The sequence below is a fragment of the Bacillus rossius genome, chromosome 5 (genome assembly GCF_032445375.1).
Source record: "Bacillus rossius redtenbacheri isolate Brsri chromosome 5, Brsri_v3, whole genome shotgun sequence".
NCBI lineage: Eukaryota > Metazoa > Arthropoda > Insecta > Phasmatodea > Bacillidae > Bacillus > Bacillus rossius.
This window is the reverse complement of record NC_086333.1, coordinates 79,482,987-79,502,275: the sequence shown is the minus strand read 5'-3', so window position 1 is coordinate 79,502,275 and position 19,289 is coordinate 79,482,987. Positions and strand designations below refer to the sequence as shown.

General features: G+C 41.5%; 1 protein-coding gene across 1 annotated transcript in view; it reads left to right on the top strand.

The window, feature by feature from the left end:
• Positions 1-19,289, top strand: part of LOC134532307 (low-density lipoprotein receptor-related protein 4-like) — an 86,844-nt gene that overhangs the window by 31,657 nt on the left and 35,898 nt on the right. Inside the window, exons 7-14 of the mRNA XM_063368725.1 lie at positions 3,071-3,266; positions 6,275-6,407; positions 9,356-9,542; positions 10,890-11,043; positions 12,015-12,224; positions 15,826-16,007; positions 17,295-17,458; positions 17,892-18,026. Of these exons, the coding sequence (XP_063224795.1) occupies positions 3,071-3,266; positions 6,275-6,407; positions 9,356-9,542; positions 10,890-11,043; positions 12,015-12,224; positions 15,826-16,007; positions 17,295-17,458; positions 17,892-18,026 (1,361 nt within the window). The remainder of the gene's footprint in view (positions 1-3,070; positions 3,267-6,274; positions 6,408-9,355; positions 9,543-10,889; positions 11,044-12,014; positions 12,225-15,825; positions 16,008-17,294; positions 17,459-17,891; positions 18,027-19,289) is intronic.

The following is a 19,289-nucleotide window of genomic DNA, read 5'->3' as shown; positions in this document are numbered from 1 at the left end:
TCACTGTTAATCTGGAGTAATGAGGACCAATTAGAGACCCTCACTCATAGAAGTGTCGAACCACAGGCTACCCAGTCGAGACGACTCACAAGTCAACAGCCAATGAACAGTTGGCATTTGCCCGAGTGTGTAGAGGATAGTGGAGTTTATCCTGGAGGTCATTGAACCCGCAAATTTTTCCGGTCTCTATTTATAAGTTATCAGTGCCTTCGTTGTTAAACTTTGCATTGCCAACTGGCCTCTTTAAATTTCATAACAGCCCACAACCTCTCCCTACTAACACCACCTTCTTCACCTTCTTATCTTGGTAATAAAGTAACCACAATACATCTGTCATGAGTTAGGCTTACGCTGTGACTGGCAGAAAACATGGAATGCTTGAAAGTTTTGCGGTGATGAGTAGGGGCAGGCATTTTTCGCGAATAAATCTGAACGCATATTAGACTGCAGCAAGTTATACCCGCACCAGCGGTTTCTTCCTTTTGATTGGCAGCCGTCTGCGAGAGAAGTCGTTGCCTTATTTGTCTGGTCCACTAAGAACGCATTTGCTTCCGCACTCAACTGCTGTTATTGGTGTTGTAACATTCGACGTGGAACTGAAAGAAACTCACCCAACCACGAAACACAAGTGATGCTATAGTGTTTTAACTTTCAGCTAGTCGCGAAATATGCATGTCCCTAGTGATGAGTGGTTTGGAGCGACAGATAAATGCATCACCTATATGTTGACGCGTATTGTGCGCACGGGCGTCTCTGGCGGGAGGGGAGATGTGGGGGACACATCCCCCCCCCCCAATAGTTTCAAGTACATCCAGTAGTTTTATTTATACTACTTTCATGTTTATAAAATGCATGTATTTACAGTAATGACATATAGCCTAGTACAGTGGCGGATCCAGAGGTTCACCTCGGATGGGGCACTCTAGGATTTTAGAGTAGCCGGAGAAAAAAAATGTCTTAAAATTACTAAATTTGTATTTAATCTACTCACACTACACATAACATCCAACCACCAGATTTGATGATTCTACAAGAAATTCATTAATTATATTAAAATATTTTATTGGTTTCAGAAACAATCATTTTTGTCGGCAATATTAATGTAGCAGACAACTGGTTTTTCGGGGGGAGGGGCACTTGCCCTTGGTCCCCCCCCCCCCCTTGGATCCGCCACTGGCCTAGTAGATCAGGTGCCAAATAAGAATTACCTACAAAGCATGGTTTGAAAATAAACATACATTTTATACTTAACTGGACCGAGGTACTAGCATTTAGGTATTTAAATAAATTCATTTTATGTCCCCTCCAGACTTCATGTGCCAGAGACACCCATGATTGTGCGCGTAGCACATGTTGTACTTTATGTGCTTGCCCGAACCTGTTGCGTGAAAGGGTTACCTTACAATTAGAGTACACACCTTCAGGTAGGAAAAATCCAGGACATGGTGTAAATAAAGTATTAGTACAGAGTGGACACTCAAAGCCCTTGAATCTTTGCATATTTTTCTGAGTTATTGATCTACAAGAAATTGTGAGCGAAAACACATGAATACGGTTTTGTCACGCTTTTTATTTATAATGTGTGGGTCGCAAGTCAATAAAATTTATGTTAATCATAAATTATGTGTCTGAATGCTATCCATCCACGTAGGAGTACAATAAAGAGTCCAAAAGTGTTTCAAATCTGTATTGGTTTACAAGAGATTTTTTCGTTAGCCCTGCAATTCGTTTCTAGGGCTTTGTAACATTTGTTTTGACTGATGTAACGATGGGAGATTAAAAAAAAACATTTAAATATTGTTTAGTCTTCTGGTCTTGTAGTAAGTATAACACACACAGGTACATATCAAATCCACGCATATTTCTCAAATATTCCCACACCAAATAAGATACCTTGCAGCAAGCATGCTGGTCACTGCTCATATTTAAACATATAGTAGAGTCCTGAAAATCCATACTAGATGGGACCGACCCTGTCCAGATCACAGAAAGTCCAAAATAAACCGAATAAGCCTTAAAATGCACATAGTACCTGTTTTAGATTTTTAAAAATACAAAAATCAATTTTTTCTTCAAAAATACAACTTTTCTACGGCATAATTTAAACGTTAATACTACTGCATGCAGAGACGTAAGTTTATTTTCCTACGAGCTCATGTAGAATTAAAAAAACAAAATATGTTTGTGATTTAAATTCAATATTTATTGATTAGTAAATCCTTCTTTATTTTTAATCCTGCTCGGATTAACCGGATGTCCATACAAGCGGCATTCTGATAAGCGGGACTCTACTGAATATTAATTTGAGAGTTTTTTGAAGTTTAAAATAATTAAAATAAAATACTCAATGTCTTAAACATAAGGAAAATATTGTAGCTCGAAAAATTATATTTATATTTAATTTTCCAAGGCAGTGGCGGATCCAATGGGGGGAACCGGGGGCAAGTCCCCCCCCCCCCCCCCCTCACCAAAAAAAAACAGTTGTCGGCTACATTAATATTGCCGACAAAAATGATTGTTTCTGAAACCAATCAAATATTTTAATATAATTAATGAAAATGAATTTCTTGTAGAATCATAAAATCTGGTGGTTGGATGTTACGTGTAGTGTGAGTAGATTAAATACAAATTTAGTAATTTTAAGACATTTTTTTCTCTGGCTACTCTGAAATCCTAGAGTGTCCCCTCCGAGGTGAACCTCTGGATCCCCCACTGCATCTGTCTCAGTGTTGAGCTATTGTTAGGGACCGGAAAAATTCGCGGGTTCAATGACCTGTAGGATGAACTCCATAGTTCTACGTACACTCGGTCAAATGCCACCCACTCATTGGCTGCTGTCTTATGAGACTTTCCAGCGTAGCAGCCTGTGATTCGATAAAGCTTTGGTTGGGTGTTTCTCATTGGCCCAGAGTCATCCAGGTGAGTTGTGAACCAATATCAGAGGCAGCACTGAGGTATAACGATTTGTATTTTAGCCTATCGCGAAATGAATTCGCGAATTTTTCCGGTCTCTAGCTATAGTGAGCCCTGGTGCAGGACGCAAAGAGCTGAAGGTGCGGTGTGTCGGCAGGGCACCTGGGTGTGTGACGGCGTGCAGGACTGCTCCCACGGCGAGGACGAGAAGGACTGCCGGCCCAAGTGCGACGAGACGCAGTTCGAGTGCGGCAGGCCCGCCAACACTACCGACGCGCACCGACACCACTCGCCGGCCTGCATCGGCCGCAAGCACGTGTGCGACGGCAAGAAGGACTGTCCCCGGGGAGAAGGTAGCCTCTCACGCCTTGGTTGCACAGACACCACCGTCCTCTACCACATTAATATCACGGTCTTCCACAACATACTATGTCAGCCTTTAATTTTGTCTTTATTATATAAAAAAAAACATGCTTGCATTTATTTTGTAATATACACTATTGTATTTAAGCTACACCAAAGTTCTCAATTTGTTTTAATTTTAAGTTTCAGTCCATTAATATTTATTTCTTTTTGTATCCATTAAATAAGCATCGTGTTATGTCCACCATTTCGGCCTTGGCTGACACTCCAACTCAATCGAAACAATTTTATTATATTATTGCAAAGTCTGGTTTCACCAACCCCCCAAAAATGACAGTTGTATATAATTACAAATATTATGAGTTATTGACTTGAGACATTGCCTGCGGTTCGCTAGGATAATGACTGTATATACCGAATGTTATAACTAGGTATATATTTGTGTAAAAACGAACGATGCTCAAGTCCTATATGCAGGTGTGTCGTTTAAAAGCAGGTCATATACCAGTATATGACATGGTCCTTTGTAGCTCAGACAATCCAACCACTTCAGAGATCCCCACCCCAGAGCAATCTGTAGTATAGTAAAACTAAATAAGATAATTGGTTTTTATTAATGCGATTTTTCTTTCTCTCTCTCTCTTTCTCTCTCTCGTCCCCTCTCCATTTATGTTTTTAGTGGTAGTGACCTTTCAGAGACCGCTCCCGAAATTCCTCTCCTGGTAGCAACCCCTCTTAACCCTCCCCAGAACTCCCCTCTCTCTGCCTCTAAATCTAAACATCTCCACCTGGGACATGTCAATTTGAAAGAATTTTTTATACCAAAAATAACAAAAAAAATCTTATAGCCCACCAAAGTCTTAACACTATATTCTTGAAAGCCGAAATGTACGTTCATCATTGCTGAGAATGAGAACTTGCTCCCACCAGAATAGACAGGAAGCAGATAGTACTGGGTTCAAGCTTACTGGCATTTTCAGAACTGTTCAGGTAGGCCTGCATCCATCTGCACTCACGCTTTCCTACTCTTTGTGGCCAGAACAGTTTCGCAGCCTGGCCAGCCCCTCAGGCATAGGGGCAACATCCCTCCCGGAAGTGTGTTTTCCTCAAGTGTTATTACTCAGCCCGAAATAGACCTTCCTCAGCCAGTCGTTCTGATTGGTGGATCAGACTGCATCTTGTTGCAACGTGTTTATCCTGAAATTCTTGCACGCTGGCCGCGAAGTGGAGCCGAGTTGCAGTGCATGCTTTTAAGACAGAATAGAAAATACTGTAGCACTGTTTTCTATCAGTCAGGAGATATAAAAAATAAAGAATTTTAATTTCCGACATCAAAATAACGTCGAGCCTGGTTGTGACTTTTGATGCCTGCTGAAAACTATCAAGAATTCCATTTATTTAATTTTAATTTTTTGATTTTAAAATAATTATTTAATATAAGTCACGAAGAATATAGTTTTCAGGCAGTACTCGGAACTTACTACTGTGTATTTACTTTTATCACTCACCATAGTTATACTAATAAATAATTTTGGTCTTGTACTTGAATCATGTAAGCACGCTTGCTAGAAGCATACAGCATGTGGTCCAAACCACGGTGTCCCAGGTGTGATCACTGTTTCCCGATGGTGGCAAGCCTGTTGTCAGTGTGTGTTCTCGGGGTGCTCTGCTTTGCTCCCCTCGTGCACTCCCGGGACGGAAACAAACGACAGACGTGTCTCTCGCCAGGCAGCCGGGACCTGTCACGCTGCTCGCGTCCAAATACTTCACACAACCATTAGATTGAACATTTTCTCGATAATTTTAGAATTGTCTTTAAAAGTAGGCTAAAACATTTGATGATTTAATAATAATTACCTACCAATGATCTTTTAAGCTCAACAAACATATCTTACTGAATTTACTGGATGATTGTGGGAAAGTTGTCAGAGCCTCAGTAACATCTTGTATCATTCTGCTTGTGACAATGTTTGCAGTGGCCTCCTAGCCGCTTGTGTCTCTCTGATCGTGCTTGTCTTTACGTTCCTGCTCCGCTCTTGGTCCTCTACAGCACTGTCTGCCGTGCAGGGCCTGATTAACCCTTAGGCTAATTAGGCTTCAGCCTAGGGCGAGAAGAGGGGGGGGGGGGGGCGCTGAAATCGGGTCTTCGCATGCACTATTAATCTAGCATCGTTGCATCTACCCTACATATTTCAACCAGACCGAGACAAAACACTCAAACTAAATGCGCTGTGAACTGAAAAATGTTTGGGACTCCCTGATTTTAACAATAAATTTTGAAATTTTAAAAAAGCGCTCAAAAAACAAACACTTACTTGTCACTCGAATCGGTCGTTGGTTGAGCGAATGTCGTGCAGATTAAAGGACAACGTTAGTTTCGCTTGCAGATCGATCTGAAAAATTTTAATGGGTAGTATGAACCATGTTAAAATTTTCACACTAGTAAACAAAGTCAGAACTAATATACTACTCTTTAGGTCGATCGTAACACACACACCTGGCGGGGCTGCGTCCTCATAATCAGGGGCGCAACAACAGGGGGGAGGAGGGGCAAGGGTATTTTACCCCCCTCTGAAACCTTGAAGTGGGGGCAAACGGGGGCAAAGAAAGTGCTGTGTAATCAATTTTTAGATAATAAAACTGCTTAAATAGCACCCGTTTCCACCTTGAAATACAAATTTTCTCGGGGGAGTACCCCCAGACCCCCCGCTTCAATAGGGGGGATCGATGATTCTTTATAAAAAGGTATATTACCCCCCCCCCCCCTTTTGGAAATTTAGTTGTTGCGCCCCTGCTCATAATTAGACTAGGGCGGTCAGAACTCCTGATCAGTCGCTGCTGCCGTGCAAGGGTGGACGATGCTTGGTGCCCCGTACATCCGCGGTCCACTTTCATATTGCACTCAAACCCTCTTGTACTGAGCTCTCGCACTTCTCTATCACGTGATGACCTTCACACTCGTCTTGGTTCTGGAGTTGTGGTGCGCCTGCTGTTCCAGACGAGAATAACTGCCCGAAGAGGAAGACTTGCGAGAAGGGCTCTCAGTGCCGCCAACTGTGCGTCACGTACCCCAACGGCACGGAGGGCTGCAGCTGCTTCCCGGGATACGCCCTCGCTAAGGACGGCCGCAGGTGCGCCAACCTCTGGACCACATCGCAGACGTTTAGCCCTCCCTGCACTCACGTGGGATGGAGCTACGTAACAAAGTAGCCTTGTAACCTTCTGTTATAACATAATGCTGCTGGAGCAGTTGGAGTCAAAGAGAAAATTCCGCTGAAGACAGATGCAGCAATTGGAGCCACTTAGACTTGTAGCTGCGTAGTCAAGTACTCATGTAGACGTGCAGTCCTGTAGTCTCGTATCTTCGTAGACTCCTAGTCTTGTAGTCAAATAGCGCTAGGTCTAAGACTATTTGGATTCAAATACTTTTGACGTCATTGATTGTTGGAGCCAAAGACTGTTGAAGCAAATGACTGATGGAGCCAAACGATTGTTGGATTCATAGACTAATGGAGCCAATGACTATTGGAGCCAATGACTTTTGGAACAAAAAACTGTTGGATTCATAGGCTATTGGAGACATTATATCCTAAATTATTATCATTGACGATTGTATCCTACCGAGTTGAATGTACGTGAGAACACACCTCTTTTTCGTTTTTGGTTGTCTGTAAAAGCGGTTTATGGACGATAGTTTAACGTGACGTCATAACAAAACATTGATGAAATTATTGCATACTTTTATGAATAAAATTGAATCATTTTTATTGAATTATCACTATTTTGTATGGATACAAAGGAGTGAAATTAAATCTACAATTTAATTGATAAATTTACTTTTATTTGCACTCATTTATTCAAATATGTTTATTACTTTAACGAAGAGATTATTTTAACTATAACTTTTATACATGTTTGCTATTTAACTTCTTCCGATCTGTTATATTCTGTTAAGGATAGGACGATGATAGGAAAAGTAGGAAACGAATGGGAGTGTTTCAAGTTTAATGTGCCTCGAAAAAGTCAAATCGATGGTTGTTCCAATTGAGTGGAATAGAGTTAGATGCGGCGCAAGCGTACAATGTGCGTTACGGGACACTTTTTCTTGCGTGCAGCCGGCGTTTATCGATTTACTAGACGTTGTCACGTCAAAAAAAACCTACAAAAAACAGACGACGTAGATATTCTAAGATCCAGTTTTATTTAAGTATCAATAATAATTTATACTAAAATAGTACATTCAAAGTATTAACACCAAACTTCACACAATTCACACAATATTAATGTCTCATTATCAAAACTGAGGTTTTTGGCCACTATGGAGCTTATGTGAAACTGTATGCCGATTCCGTCGGAAAAATATCCACTCAATTAGCGTTGTCACTCTCCCTTATTTTAAAGTGAGAATAGTTCACCTCGCATTGGCTTGTGCCTTCAGATACTTAATTATATCAACCACAGCCTCACATCTCTATTGCAGGTTTTGTGTTATCTCTATAAAAATAATAATAGATCTCTGAGTGTGACCTGTCAGTGCATCGTCTCAATGGAAAAAAAAAATTTCTAAAGCACAATCGAAGACCCTGCTCACAATCAACTACGATGATATACAAGAAGTCTAATTCATCCGGTTAGCTACTAGGCTACTTTAGTAAGTATAAAAAAAATTAAAAAATAGCCCATACTCCATTAGAAAAATGTATATTGTTGATTTATATGTGCCTAAGTATTCACAATATAAGTTCTGTGCTTCTGCAACGGATACCTGTACTGTCTTACTGGTGCTCGAGGCACTACCTATTTAAAAAAAAAAAAAGGCATAAAAGCTGACACAGTTAGTTTGCGCTGCATGGAGACAAGACCAGCCACATATCAGCACGCAGTGGGGCCGTCAAGAGAAACGATGGGTCGGGGGGGTGGGGGGGGGGGGGGGGGGGGCAAATAATTTTGTGGGACACCCTCCCCTTTATTTAATGTAATGTGGGGGGGCCATGCTTCTTAACCCCTTCCTATTAGAGCGGGTTTGGATTTTAAGGTGTAAATAGTGCTATTTGAGCAGTTTTCAGTACTTAACTTTAATAATTGTAATGGTAAAAAAATATTATTAATTTTTTATAAAAAAAATTGTTTGAGTGATGAAGTAAGAAATTAATTAAAGACAATTCAATCAATCCAAGTGCCTTGTCCACGTCCACTCAAAATCATAAATCATGCTCGAAGCTCGACAATAAAAAAAACGAAATAAAAAGGGTTGGGTTTCAGCAGAACTGGCCTATTCCTGGAAACAATTAGCTTCAACTTGAAGAGTTACCCAGTCAACACCTGCTTATAATTACCGCGCTGGTTAAATACAATAGGTGTAAGATATTTGAAAGCTTGGGACCAGTCACGGCGTCACAACCTTATAACTTCTGCTCGCGACAGGGTAGGGGAAGGGAAGGAGAATCAGTAGGGCTCGCTTACTCTTCCCCTCCAGTGCAGTGGCCGGTGATAGCAGTAAGACACCCAGGCTTTTAGCTAACCTGCTTTCAGATGAGAAAAAAAATTGCGGCAAAGGGGGAGGGGGGGTAGAACCCCTAAACCCCCCCCCCCCCTGGTTACTCCCCTGAGTGTGTGTGTGCCGGGCAGCTGCATGGGGGAGAAACTCTAATTACCGAGACTGATACCTAGTTTTTTGAAGTAGTTATGGGCCCGTCCGCTAGATAGTAGTTTTCATAATATATTGCTGACATAACTGTATTAATTTATCAGGAGAAGTAATGTATAAGCAAATCAGTCAAAATTCACTCTATTTAGGTAGCCACTAATTTTGTGTATGTGTAATACAATGAGTTTTTGCACCTCCTACTCCTTTATTTATTACATGACGGTTTATTACAAAACAGCATTAAGTATTTTCGCATCGATTATAGGCGATAACTTAATGTAACCAAAAAAAAGTAATAACTAAAAAAACTTTGTATGAGAACCTCTATTCCGATTTTTTATTTGCTGGTAGTTATGGGCCCGCCCAACAGATAGCGACACATGGTTTCAGTTTCCACTGTAAGAGTGGCACTCCTTGTTCTGTGCCGGGCAGCTGCGAGGACGTGAACGAGTGCCTGCTGGAGACGGAGCCGGTGTGCAGCCAGACCTGCAGCAACTCGCAGGGCTCGTTCGCGTGCGGCTGCATGACGGGCTACGTGCTGCGTCCCGACGGCCGCTCCTGCAAGGCGCTGGGCGCCGCGCCCACGCTGCTCTTCGCCAACCGCGTGGACATCAGACAGGTGCGCGCCCCTCTCTCTCCCTCTCTCACTCTTCCTCCCTCTCCTCCCTCCTCTCTCCCTCTCTCCACCGCCTCAGACGACATCACGAGTAAACTCTCAGTAGGTGAACCGCGTCACTACACCACACACAACTTCAAAATTCATAAGAACACACACTTCAAAACAACATGTAACAATTTTATAATTTATACGTTTTTTTTTTGTTTATACATAATATTGAATTTTAATAAATTGCTCTTTTTAACTTTCATCTTTATATAACTAATGTAAAGTTTCTTAGGTTATATTTTACATATTTTATTTCTCAGTTATTATACATTTACAAATGTTTCCAATCGTCAAAATACCGCATGTAATTCTGAAGTGACTAGATGCACTAACATAAAAATAAAATAAGATTGGAAAAAGTTTTAATCTTGCAAATGTTACTCATTTTTTACATTATAACACAGAAATACTTAATAGGTTTATTTTATTTTTTTACGAAAAGTTATACATGCTTACTACAAAACATTTTATTGAAGAAGTGCATCATGTCAAAATGACACTGTTTTGGTGAAATTACTACCATGGAACACTTGGGTATCATATTTCTTCAGTTATATGCTATCATTTTTAATAAACAGATTTATAAAAAAGAATTTTAAAAAAAACACCGAAATCTCATTATTTAAAAACGAATATTGGCCAGATAATAAAACCATAAAAACTGTAACTATTAGGTGCTGCACTCATTGAACATCTCATTATTGTTTGATTTATCACACAATCAGCACCATTCTTGTAATATTTTGTAAACAGCTTAAGATTAACTTTATATTTATTTTTAAATGGCTTAACAAAAATAAAACTTACGTACATTTATTACGTACTTGATAGAGAATAATTTTATGTGATTTAATACTTTTCCCGCGGAGTAAATTTAATACAGTTTTTGTTTTTTTACTCAGTTTTATCTGAAGTACGAGGGTAGCTGCCACTCAGGGGCGCAACAACAGGGGGGGGGGGGGGGCAAGGGTATATTGCCCCCCCCCCTTCCGAAACCTTGAATTGGGGGCAAACTGGGGCAAATAAAACTGCTTAAATTGCACCATTTTCCACCTTGAAACACAAATTTTCCCGGGGGAGTACCCCCGGACCCCCCGCTACAATAGAGGGATCGATGATTCTTTATAAAAAGGTATATTGCCCCCCCCCATCCCTTTGGAAATATAGTAGTTGCGCCCCTGCTGCCACTAAAGTAACATGTGCGACACGAGTGGTCTTCATCCTCGCAAAAGCTCGCGTGTGACAGTGGCTTGTCTGGGGCGAGCATGTGGTGACGGGTGGTGACGGCTGGTGACGCAGGTCAGCCTCAACAGCGCCAAGTACACGGCGCTGCTCAAGGGACTGCACAACGCCATAGCCCTGGACTACCACCACCGGCGCGGCCTCATCTACTGGACGGACATCTCCATGGACGTGATCCGCCGGGCCAGCTTCAACGGCTCGGGAGCCGTCGGTGAGTACTGGGCACCGTGGCTGCCAGTGCCGTGCTTCAAGGGGACACACTAGGAGGTGGCACATGGGCGGGAGGCCTAAGATGTCCATCTAGTTCTGTCCCTGCCCGAACACGCCCGAATATTCACCTTCGGCCAACCTCGGGTTTATTTATATACATATTTATATTTCTCTGTTTATGTAGATACACTAACCTAACTAACCGTCCATAGTGTTTTAAAGTGTTTCAATGTAGCTTACCTAACCGACCACTTTTAATATTTGAATTAATTTTTCCTCAACAAAAAAATAAAACAAATCCTGAAGTTGGCCGAAGGTGAATGTTCGGGCGTGTTCGGGCATGGACAGAACCTGATGGACATCTTAGGTCTCCCCACATGGGCCTCTGAGCCACCACAGAACAAGGAGGGAGACGTAGAAGTGCACACTGTCTGAACGTTCTTCAATAAATATTAATAACTTAAACTGTAAAACACTGTCTTTCTTCCTTTAATAATCGTTCATTTTATGTCAGCCCTGTCTTTGGAATTTATGGGTAGGAATTAAAAAGTACGTGTTATGTTAGTTTTTTTTTCCTTTTCATTTTTGACACAATGTATTTTAGTGGACCATACTGTCATACGAAGACGAAGAAGTTGGTAGTGCGTGGTATAGGAATGCATGTCCTGGCACAGGCTTCGGGCTGTGGTGCCTGGTGCCGGGTCAGTGACCGATTGCTCTGATGTCACAGAGGCCATCTTGGACTCAAAAATTCCTCAAAAATGACTCGAAATGACTCAAAAATTCCCGTTTTGAGGAAAAAATGTCTCATTTTCTTTCTCAAAAATTCAAGAATTAGGATTTCAAAAAACTTCAAAATACTTTTGCGTTAGAAAGAACACATAATCCTAATAATAATTCTAATTTCATAGCTTACAGGCTATGAAAAATGTAGTAAAAGCAGGTTGGCACAAGCACTGCCCGTGTGCGCAGACGTGATCCGCTGGGGGCTGGAGTCGCCCGGGGGCATCGCCGTCGACTGGGTGCACGACCTGGTGTTCTGGACGGACTCCGGCACGCGTCGCGTCGAGGTGGCCACGCTTGACGGCAGCCAGCGGGTCATCATCGCCTCCAGCGACCTGGACAAGCCGCGCGCCATCGCGGTCCACCCGGGCGAGGCCTTCGTCTTCTGGACGGACTGGGGTGAGCCTGCAACCTGCCGTCCTGCAGTGCCGAGCGTTCAACATGCACGCTCGTTGCAACAAACGTTCTTAATGTGCAGCGTACTGGGTTCCGAGCCCGACCCATTACTCTACAAAGCTATACCGCTCACCAGGGGCGCAACAACAGGGGGGGCAAGGGTATTTTGCCCCCCCCCCCCTCTGAAACCTTGAAGTGGGGTCAAACGGGGGCAAAGAAAGTGCTATGTAATCAATTTTTAGATAATAAAACTGCTTTAATAGCACCATTTTACACCTTTAAATACAAATTTTCTTAGGGGAGGACCCCCGGATCCCCCGCTTCAAAAGGGGGGATCGATGATTCTTTATAAAAAGGTATATTGCCCCCCCCCTTGCCCCCCCCCCCCCCCCAATTGGAAATTTAGTTGTTGCGCCCCTGCCGCTCCCACGAGAGGAGAAATACTTAAGCGGGGAAGAAACTATACCTTATCTATCGCCTATTTAGACAGAGCCACCTTCTGTCGGAAACTAAGTTACTCCCAGGAACCAATACCTGCCATGCTCGCCAGGTGCCACACCGCTCCTATGCCTAACGAAAGTTAAAACTCCTACATTGAAACTTTTACAAGTCCGAAGCAATTAATGAGAACAGGCTACCCAGGAAATTTAAATATTTACAAGGACGAGTCGAAGCTCTCGGGGGCTTAAATACCTTAGCACCCGGGTCACCGCGCATGCGCAGAGCTCAGGAGGGGGCGGGGAAGAAAGGAGAAGGCCGGCGGGAACCGAGGAAGGAGAAGGTAAGAGGGAGGGGTAGGTTGGCAGTGGCCGTGATGTGACGTCATACGTAGAGACCGGAAAAATTCGCGAATTCATTTCGCGATAGGCTAAAATACAAATAGTTATACCATAGTGCTGCCTCTGCTATTGGCTCACAACTCACCTGGATGGCGCTGGGCCAATGAGAAATACCCGACCAAAGCTTTATCAAATCACAGGCTGCTACGTTGGGACGTCTCACAAGACAGCAGCCAATGAGTGGGTGGCATTTGATCGAGTGTATGTAGAACTATGGAGTTCATCCTGCAGGTCATTGAACACGTGAATTTTTCTGGTCCCTAGTCATACGCGAAGTTCACTTCAACTGTTTGTTACGATATACATTCCAGTTTCCCAAAACTAGTCTGAAAAACATGTTACAAGACATATTGGTAAACACTGTATATAGCCTAATATTAATACTCCTGGGTGGGTCTACAACTGCATCAGACTCTGCTTCACAGTCTGTGCCTACTGTTCCTGAGAGGTCCCGTAGCTGCCCTCGGTACAACGCACAGACAGCATGCCTAATCAAACCCTCGCGCACAGAGCAGACTGCTTGACTCCTGTGTGAGTCATGCCTATCACTTGCTCGCTTAAAGGGGTAGTTTCTTAAATTATTTTGCTTATAATATTTAGTGTTTTTGCACATGATTTAAAAAAAATAATCCTAATATAAACATATCTAACCTTTATTCAAATATTTATTCTACTAAGTAAGTCATTTTTAATGGTTATTTTTTAGAAACTAAAGTGAATATTTTTTTTTTATCAGTTATATCATTTACTGAAAGAATTCAATCATTTGTATACAATTTTGGGTTAACTTTTCGTAAGTAGCCTTCAGGTTTAAATACTTTTTGTGGCATTTATAAATCAGTAAAAACCCTGAAAGACTCAGGTTTCAATGGTCCTGGGATTATCTAAATTCTAATTGATTATATGAATGGTATATTAAAAAAAATAGTATTTGAAGATGAAGGCCACACACAAGTGGTAAAACCAGGGCCGCCGAGAGGAGGGGGCAAAAGGGGCAAATGCCCAGGGGCCCGGTAGCCTTAGGGGCCCGGGCGCCCGGCTGGGAAGTGGAAAAAAAATGGCTGGAAAAACATTTTCCCACTGCTATTAAAACATCTTGTAATATATATATATATATATATATATATATATATATATATATATATATATATATATATATATATATATATATATATATAAATTGTTTTGTGTGTTCCTAAAACTACAGTCGATAACCAATAACCTAACCGAGCAGTAGGTACTTGTAACATTCAGTTCACACCAAAATACTTGCGTAGTAGCAGAAATGGGAACGTTACAGGGACAGCAGGGGCGAGTCGCTCCTGTGCTGTTATGCATGGGGGGACGAGAGTAGCATTTCGCCCCCCTCCTTTTCCCGGAATAAATGTTTGGTCGTTGTAGTATTTTTCTCAACCTGTAGTTACAAATTTTGCATTGGTGATCACATTGATTAGAAAATCAAATTTATGATTGTCAATATACTGTAAAATGATTGCAAATTCCTAGATGGTATTTTATTTAAATTGTACTACATCTACTGTCAGAGTAGTATTTAATACATACTACGCCATCAAATTCTTGGAATGGTATATTTAATATTTTGGTTCGGAAACTCATTAAATAGCACAATTTTGCATCTAAAATTCCAAATTTTTCCGGGGGAGGGCCCCCCGACCCCCCGCTCTATGACTGAGGTAAGTGTGATACATCTGTTTGGCCCCCCACTAATGAAAACGTTGCGACGTCCCTGGAACGTTATAAATAATTAATTTTTATTACAAAATTTTCAATGTAATGAACATGGTTCAGTGTGTTTGATGTTTTCGAAGTAATAAAATTGATTATTACTTTACATTATTTTAATAATATTTACTTTCAGAATAAATTATTATACTTATGTATTTTAAACACTCATATAAATAATGCAATAGGTATCTGTTTACCATTTATTTTTATTTTTATTTTTTTTTATTTTATTTTTTTAGCAACACATACATCAAAATTTATTATTATTTGTATTTTGTTTTGATGGGATTAACAATGTAAAAGTGCACTGAGATAATACATGCATATGCTCTCTTCTTTTTTTTTTTTTTGCGTAACTAGGAAATCGTTATGTATGTTCAAATGAAGTATGCAATTTTACGATACCATATATATTTATGGTATAGGCCTACATAGTCGTGGTATGCAAAAAAAAAAAAAAGGAAGGGGGCCTACTACCCCAGCTGCCCAGGGGCCCACAAATTCTCTCAGCGGCCCTGGGTAAAACCAAAACTGTATACCACATGATCTTATGCTTTCAGTTCATGCCAGGATGACATAAAAATTTGCCTTCAAGTTCATAAAAAACTTTAATTAAGGACTTGTTTAGTAGAGGAAAAACCTTTTATAAATAATTAAGTTTGGTTGTATTATCTTTGAAAGATTTGTGCGATGGGAGTGCATGACTTGATGTAAGCTTTTGGACTTACGCCATTGCTAAGCACATGTATGTCTGTAGAAGAAAACTAAAAAAATACCCAAAAGACAAAAACACAAATTAAGCAAAAAAATTGCTGTTGTCAACAGGATATAAACACCACATAATATTCCATAACAGGAATATGGTCAACAAACAAAGAAAAACAAAGAAAAATGGACTATAATGAATGGAGTGTATTATGAATTTATTTTAAATCATGTGCAAAAAGAAAGTATCGAGGACACTGTCCCCCTGAGTGACTGGGAGACGAGCAGCGAAGGAACACTCGCGATGGTCGCAGGTCCCAGTCCCAAGATAGAGAGGGCGGAGATGGATGGCTCCGACCGCCGCCCAGTCGTCACAGAGTCCCTGTTCTGGCCGAACGGCCTGTGCGTGGACTACACCACGGGCCGCATCTACTGGGCCGACGCCAAGCACCACGTCATCGAGACCGCTCGCTTCGACGGCAGCGACCGCAAGAAGGTAGCGCCTCACCACGAGGAACCACAATTATTACTAAATAACTAATGCATTGCTAATTACTAATTACTAATGCATCATTTTTTTTAATTGTTTAAAGTAGGTACACATATACAAAGCATCTCTGTCTCTCTATATATGTCCCTCTATAAATCAATCTCTCTCTCTCTCTCTTTTTCTCTCTCTACATATATATATATATATATATATATATATATAAAAAACTTTCATGAATGTGGTTATTAAGATTTTAACTTGTGCCTCGAGTGACTAGGCAGTTGCCTTGGAAACACCCTCGGAGGGGCTTGGGCCATGGAACGAGATGGTACACATTACAGAGATAGGTCACGTTAAATAATGTCAATATTTCAAAGTGTTAAGATATTTCAGAATAGCTCTGAAGGATAGATTATCCTAAAAATGATAAGTGGGAAGGTTCAATCTCAATACTGCTATATTCGGATGATACTTTAAAAAACGATTGTTTACACCTGCAACCTCACTGCTGCCCATCGAGAGTTCACAGCCAACCATCACTGGTGCTGTACAGGCATATCCGAGAGAAGGCTATGTGGACGTTTATCCATTAGGGGAATGGCCCTTTGGAGACTGTTGCGTACATCAGTGTCAAACTGTTCTCAAGCAAGGTCGTTTTCAGCATGTAACATTGCAGTATAGAATAAATTAATATTACATATTTAAGTTCAAACCCAGAAAAACAATAAGTTTAACTTATTCTCTGTTTCTCTCTGTGCTGTAGACAAGAGTCAGATATGATTTGCAGTCTGCAGGATTTAAGAGTTCGCTGAGGGCTGAAACGTAGTTAGGTTTTTGGATTAAATTTTTAAATAGTATTATAGAAGAGTTAAAATAACTAAAATTCGTGTTTTCAGAATAATTTTCAGAGTAATTTTTAGACATATAACAACCGGTACAGATTCATGAAAGCACTTAAGGGACTTGCATTAAACCTTTATCCTCATTTCTCCGCCATATAATGTTATGGTTACTAATCAAATTTTATAGTTGTCCTATGCACGATGAGAAGGTTGCGCGTCAATTCATAGCCTTACGCTTGGAGGCGATACCACGCTAGAATCACCAGCAAGTGTCGCGCTTATCATCCTGCCTCACTAACACACACACACACACCCCTGACGAGGCGGGCCCCTTAGCTATGGAACTGTTGCTTGAGAAGCACACTTTTCTAAAACCATCGACCTGTTTGATGGAACGTGAACGGCAGGACAAGTGCTGGTGCAAGGTGGAGCCGCGTGCCGCTGGTCGCAGGTGATCACCAAGGGCCTGCCGCACCCCTTCGCGCTGACCTTGTTCGAGGACGCCCTCTACTGGACGGACTGGCACACCAAGAGCATCGCCACGGCGAGCAAGCTGACGGGCGCCGGCCTCAAGACCGTGCACGCGGGACTGCACTTCCCCATGGACATCCACAGGTGAGGCCCCGTCGCAGACGGGGAATATCTGTCAGTACGACTCTTACAGTGGAAACTTAAACCATGTTTCACGGCGCAAAACTAATTTAATCAATGCGAAAATACTTAATACTGTTTTTTAATAAACCAACATGTAATAAATTATGGAGTAGGAGGTGCAAAAACTCATTGTATTACAGACCACAAAATTAGTGGCTACCTAAATAGAGTGAATTTTCACTGGTTTGTTTGGCTGACAATAGCTTATACATTACTTCTCCTAATAAATGAATGTAGTTATGTCAGCAATATATTATGAAAACTACTATCTAGCGGACGGGCCCATAACTACTTTAAAAAACTAGGTCTCAGTCTCTGAAATGGTCCAGAGTAAGAGAGTGAGCAGTATCGACTGGAGTCGACCCGGCATGACCGAGCACGCGATGTGTTGCAGCTACCACCCGCAGCGCCAGCCGGCCTACAGGAGCCACTGCGGCGACGACAAGGGCTGCTCGCACCTGTGTCTGCCGCGCCACGGGGGCGGTCACCGGTGCGTCTGCCCCATGGGCCTCAAGCTGCGGAGCGACCGGTGAGCCCCCCTCGCTGCCTCGCCCGCCCACGCCTTGTCTTGTAGCGGGTCGTTACCACAACGCCGAACGTACAATAACGCCGAATACCATAACGCCGAATGCCAAATTTACCGCAACGCCTACAGCTAGAAAACTGCTGTGTACCACAACGCCGAAATACAGTAACGCCGAAAAATGTTGCTGTGGGGAGGGGGGGCCACAGGAGCAAAATGAAAAACAACTGAATGAATTTGTGTGCTAACCTTACCTAACCTAACCTTTGTGGCAGTCCTGCAATGACATTTTTCGGGGTTAATGTATTTCGACGTTGTGGTAATTCGGCGTTCTGGTACACAACAGTTTTCTAGCTGTCGGCGTTGTAGCCAATTTGGCCTTTGGCGTTATGGTTTTCGGCGTTATTGTACGTTCGGCGTTGTGGTGCGTCCCCTCTTGTAGCGACCAAAAATGTGAGTAATCACCCCAGAGAATCTAATTAGTCCATTTTTGCACAATTTGTTTTGACGTGATAACGTCTTATAAATCGATGAACGCCGGCTGCACGCATGGAAAAAGCATGACTCATTGTCACGTTCCGCCTGAGTCGAGCGTGCAAGAACCGGCCAACCACCGTGCGAGAAAAATCTTCTACAATGACAAACAGGTTAAGGCGGGCCTTTTTTAAAAGCAGCAATTTAAAAAAAAAAAATTGATTTGTTTGTCCAATTTTAATTTTGTCATTTCAAATTAACAATTTATTGACATTGATTTGATTTCAGTTTAATTTTATAACGAATTGTTTGTGATTATATTTAAACATATTATTTAAGTTAAATTTGCAAAAACTGTAAATAATATTTGAAAATTAAAAAACATACAATTTTTCATCAATGTTCTCTTATGACGTTATCACGTAAAATTATCGTCCGTAAACCGACTTTACAGACAACCCCCTTTTTTTTCTTCTGGCAACATTGGTGTGATCTATTCACAAAATAAATAGCTGCATCGCTATCATTTATTTATCTCTATAATTTTCAGGAGAAATTTTCATTAATTATTTACAATTGACAGATGTCTGCGGCCTTGGTGGGTGGGAAGCCTATGATGTACATTCTGTATTGCACAGACCCGAACAAGCCCGAATATCTACCTTTGGCCAACTTCGTCAGTTTTTTTGTTTATTATTTTACAAAATTATGGATGGTTGGTTATGTTAGGTTAGTATAGCTACATTAAAAATACTGTCAAATCATTTTAATGGTTGTTTAGTAATTTCTAAATTT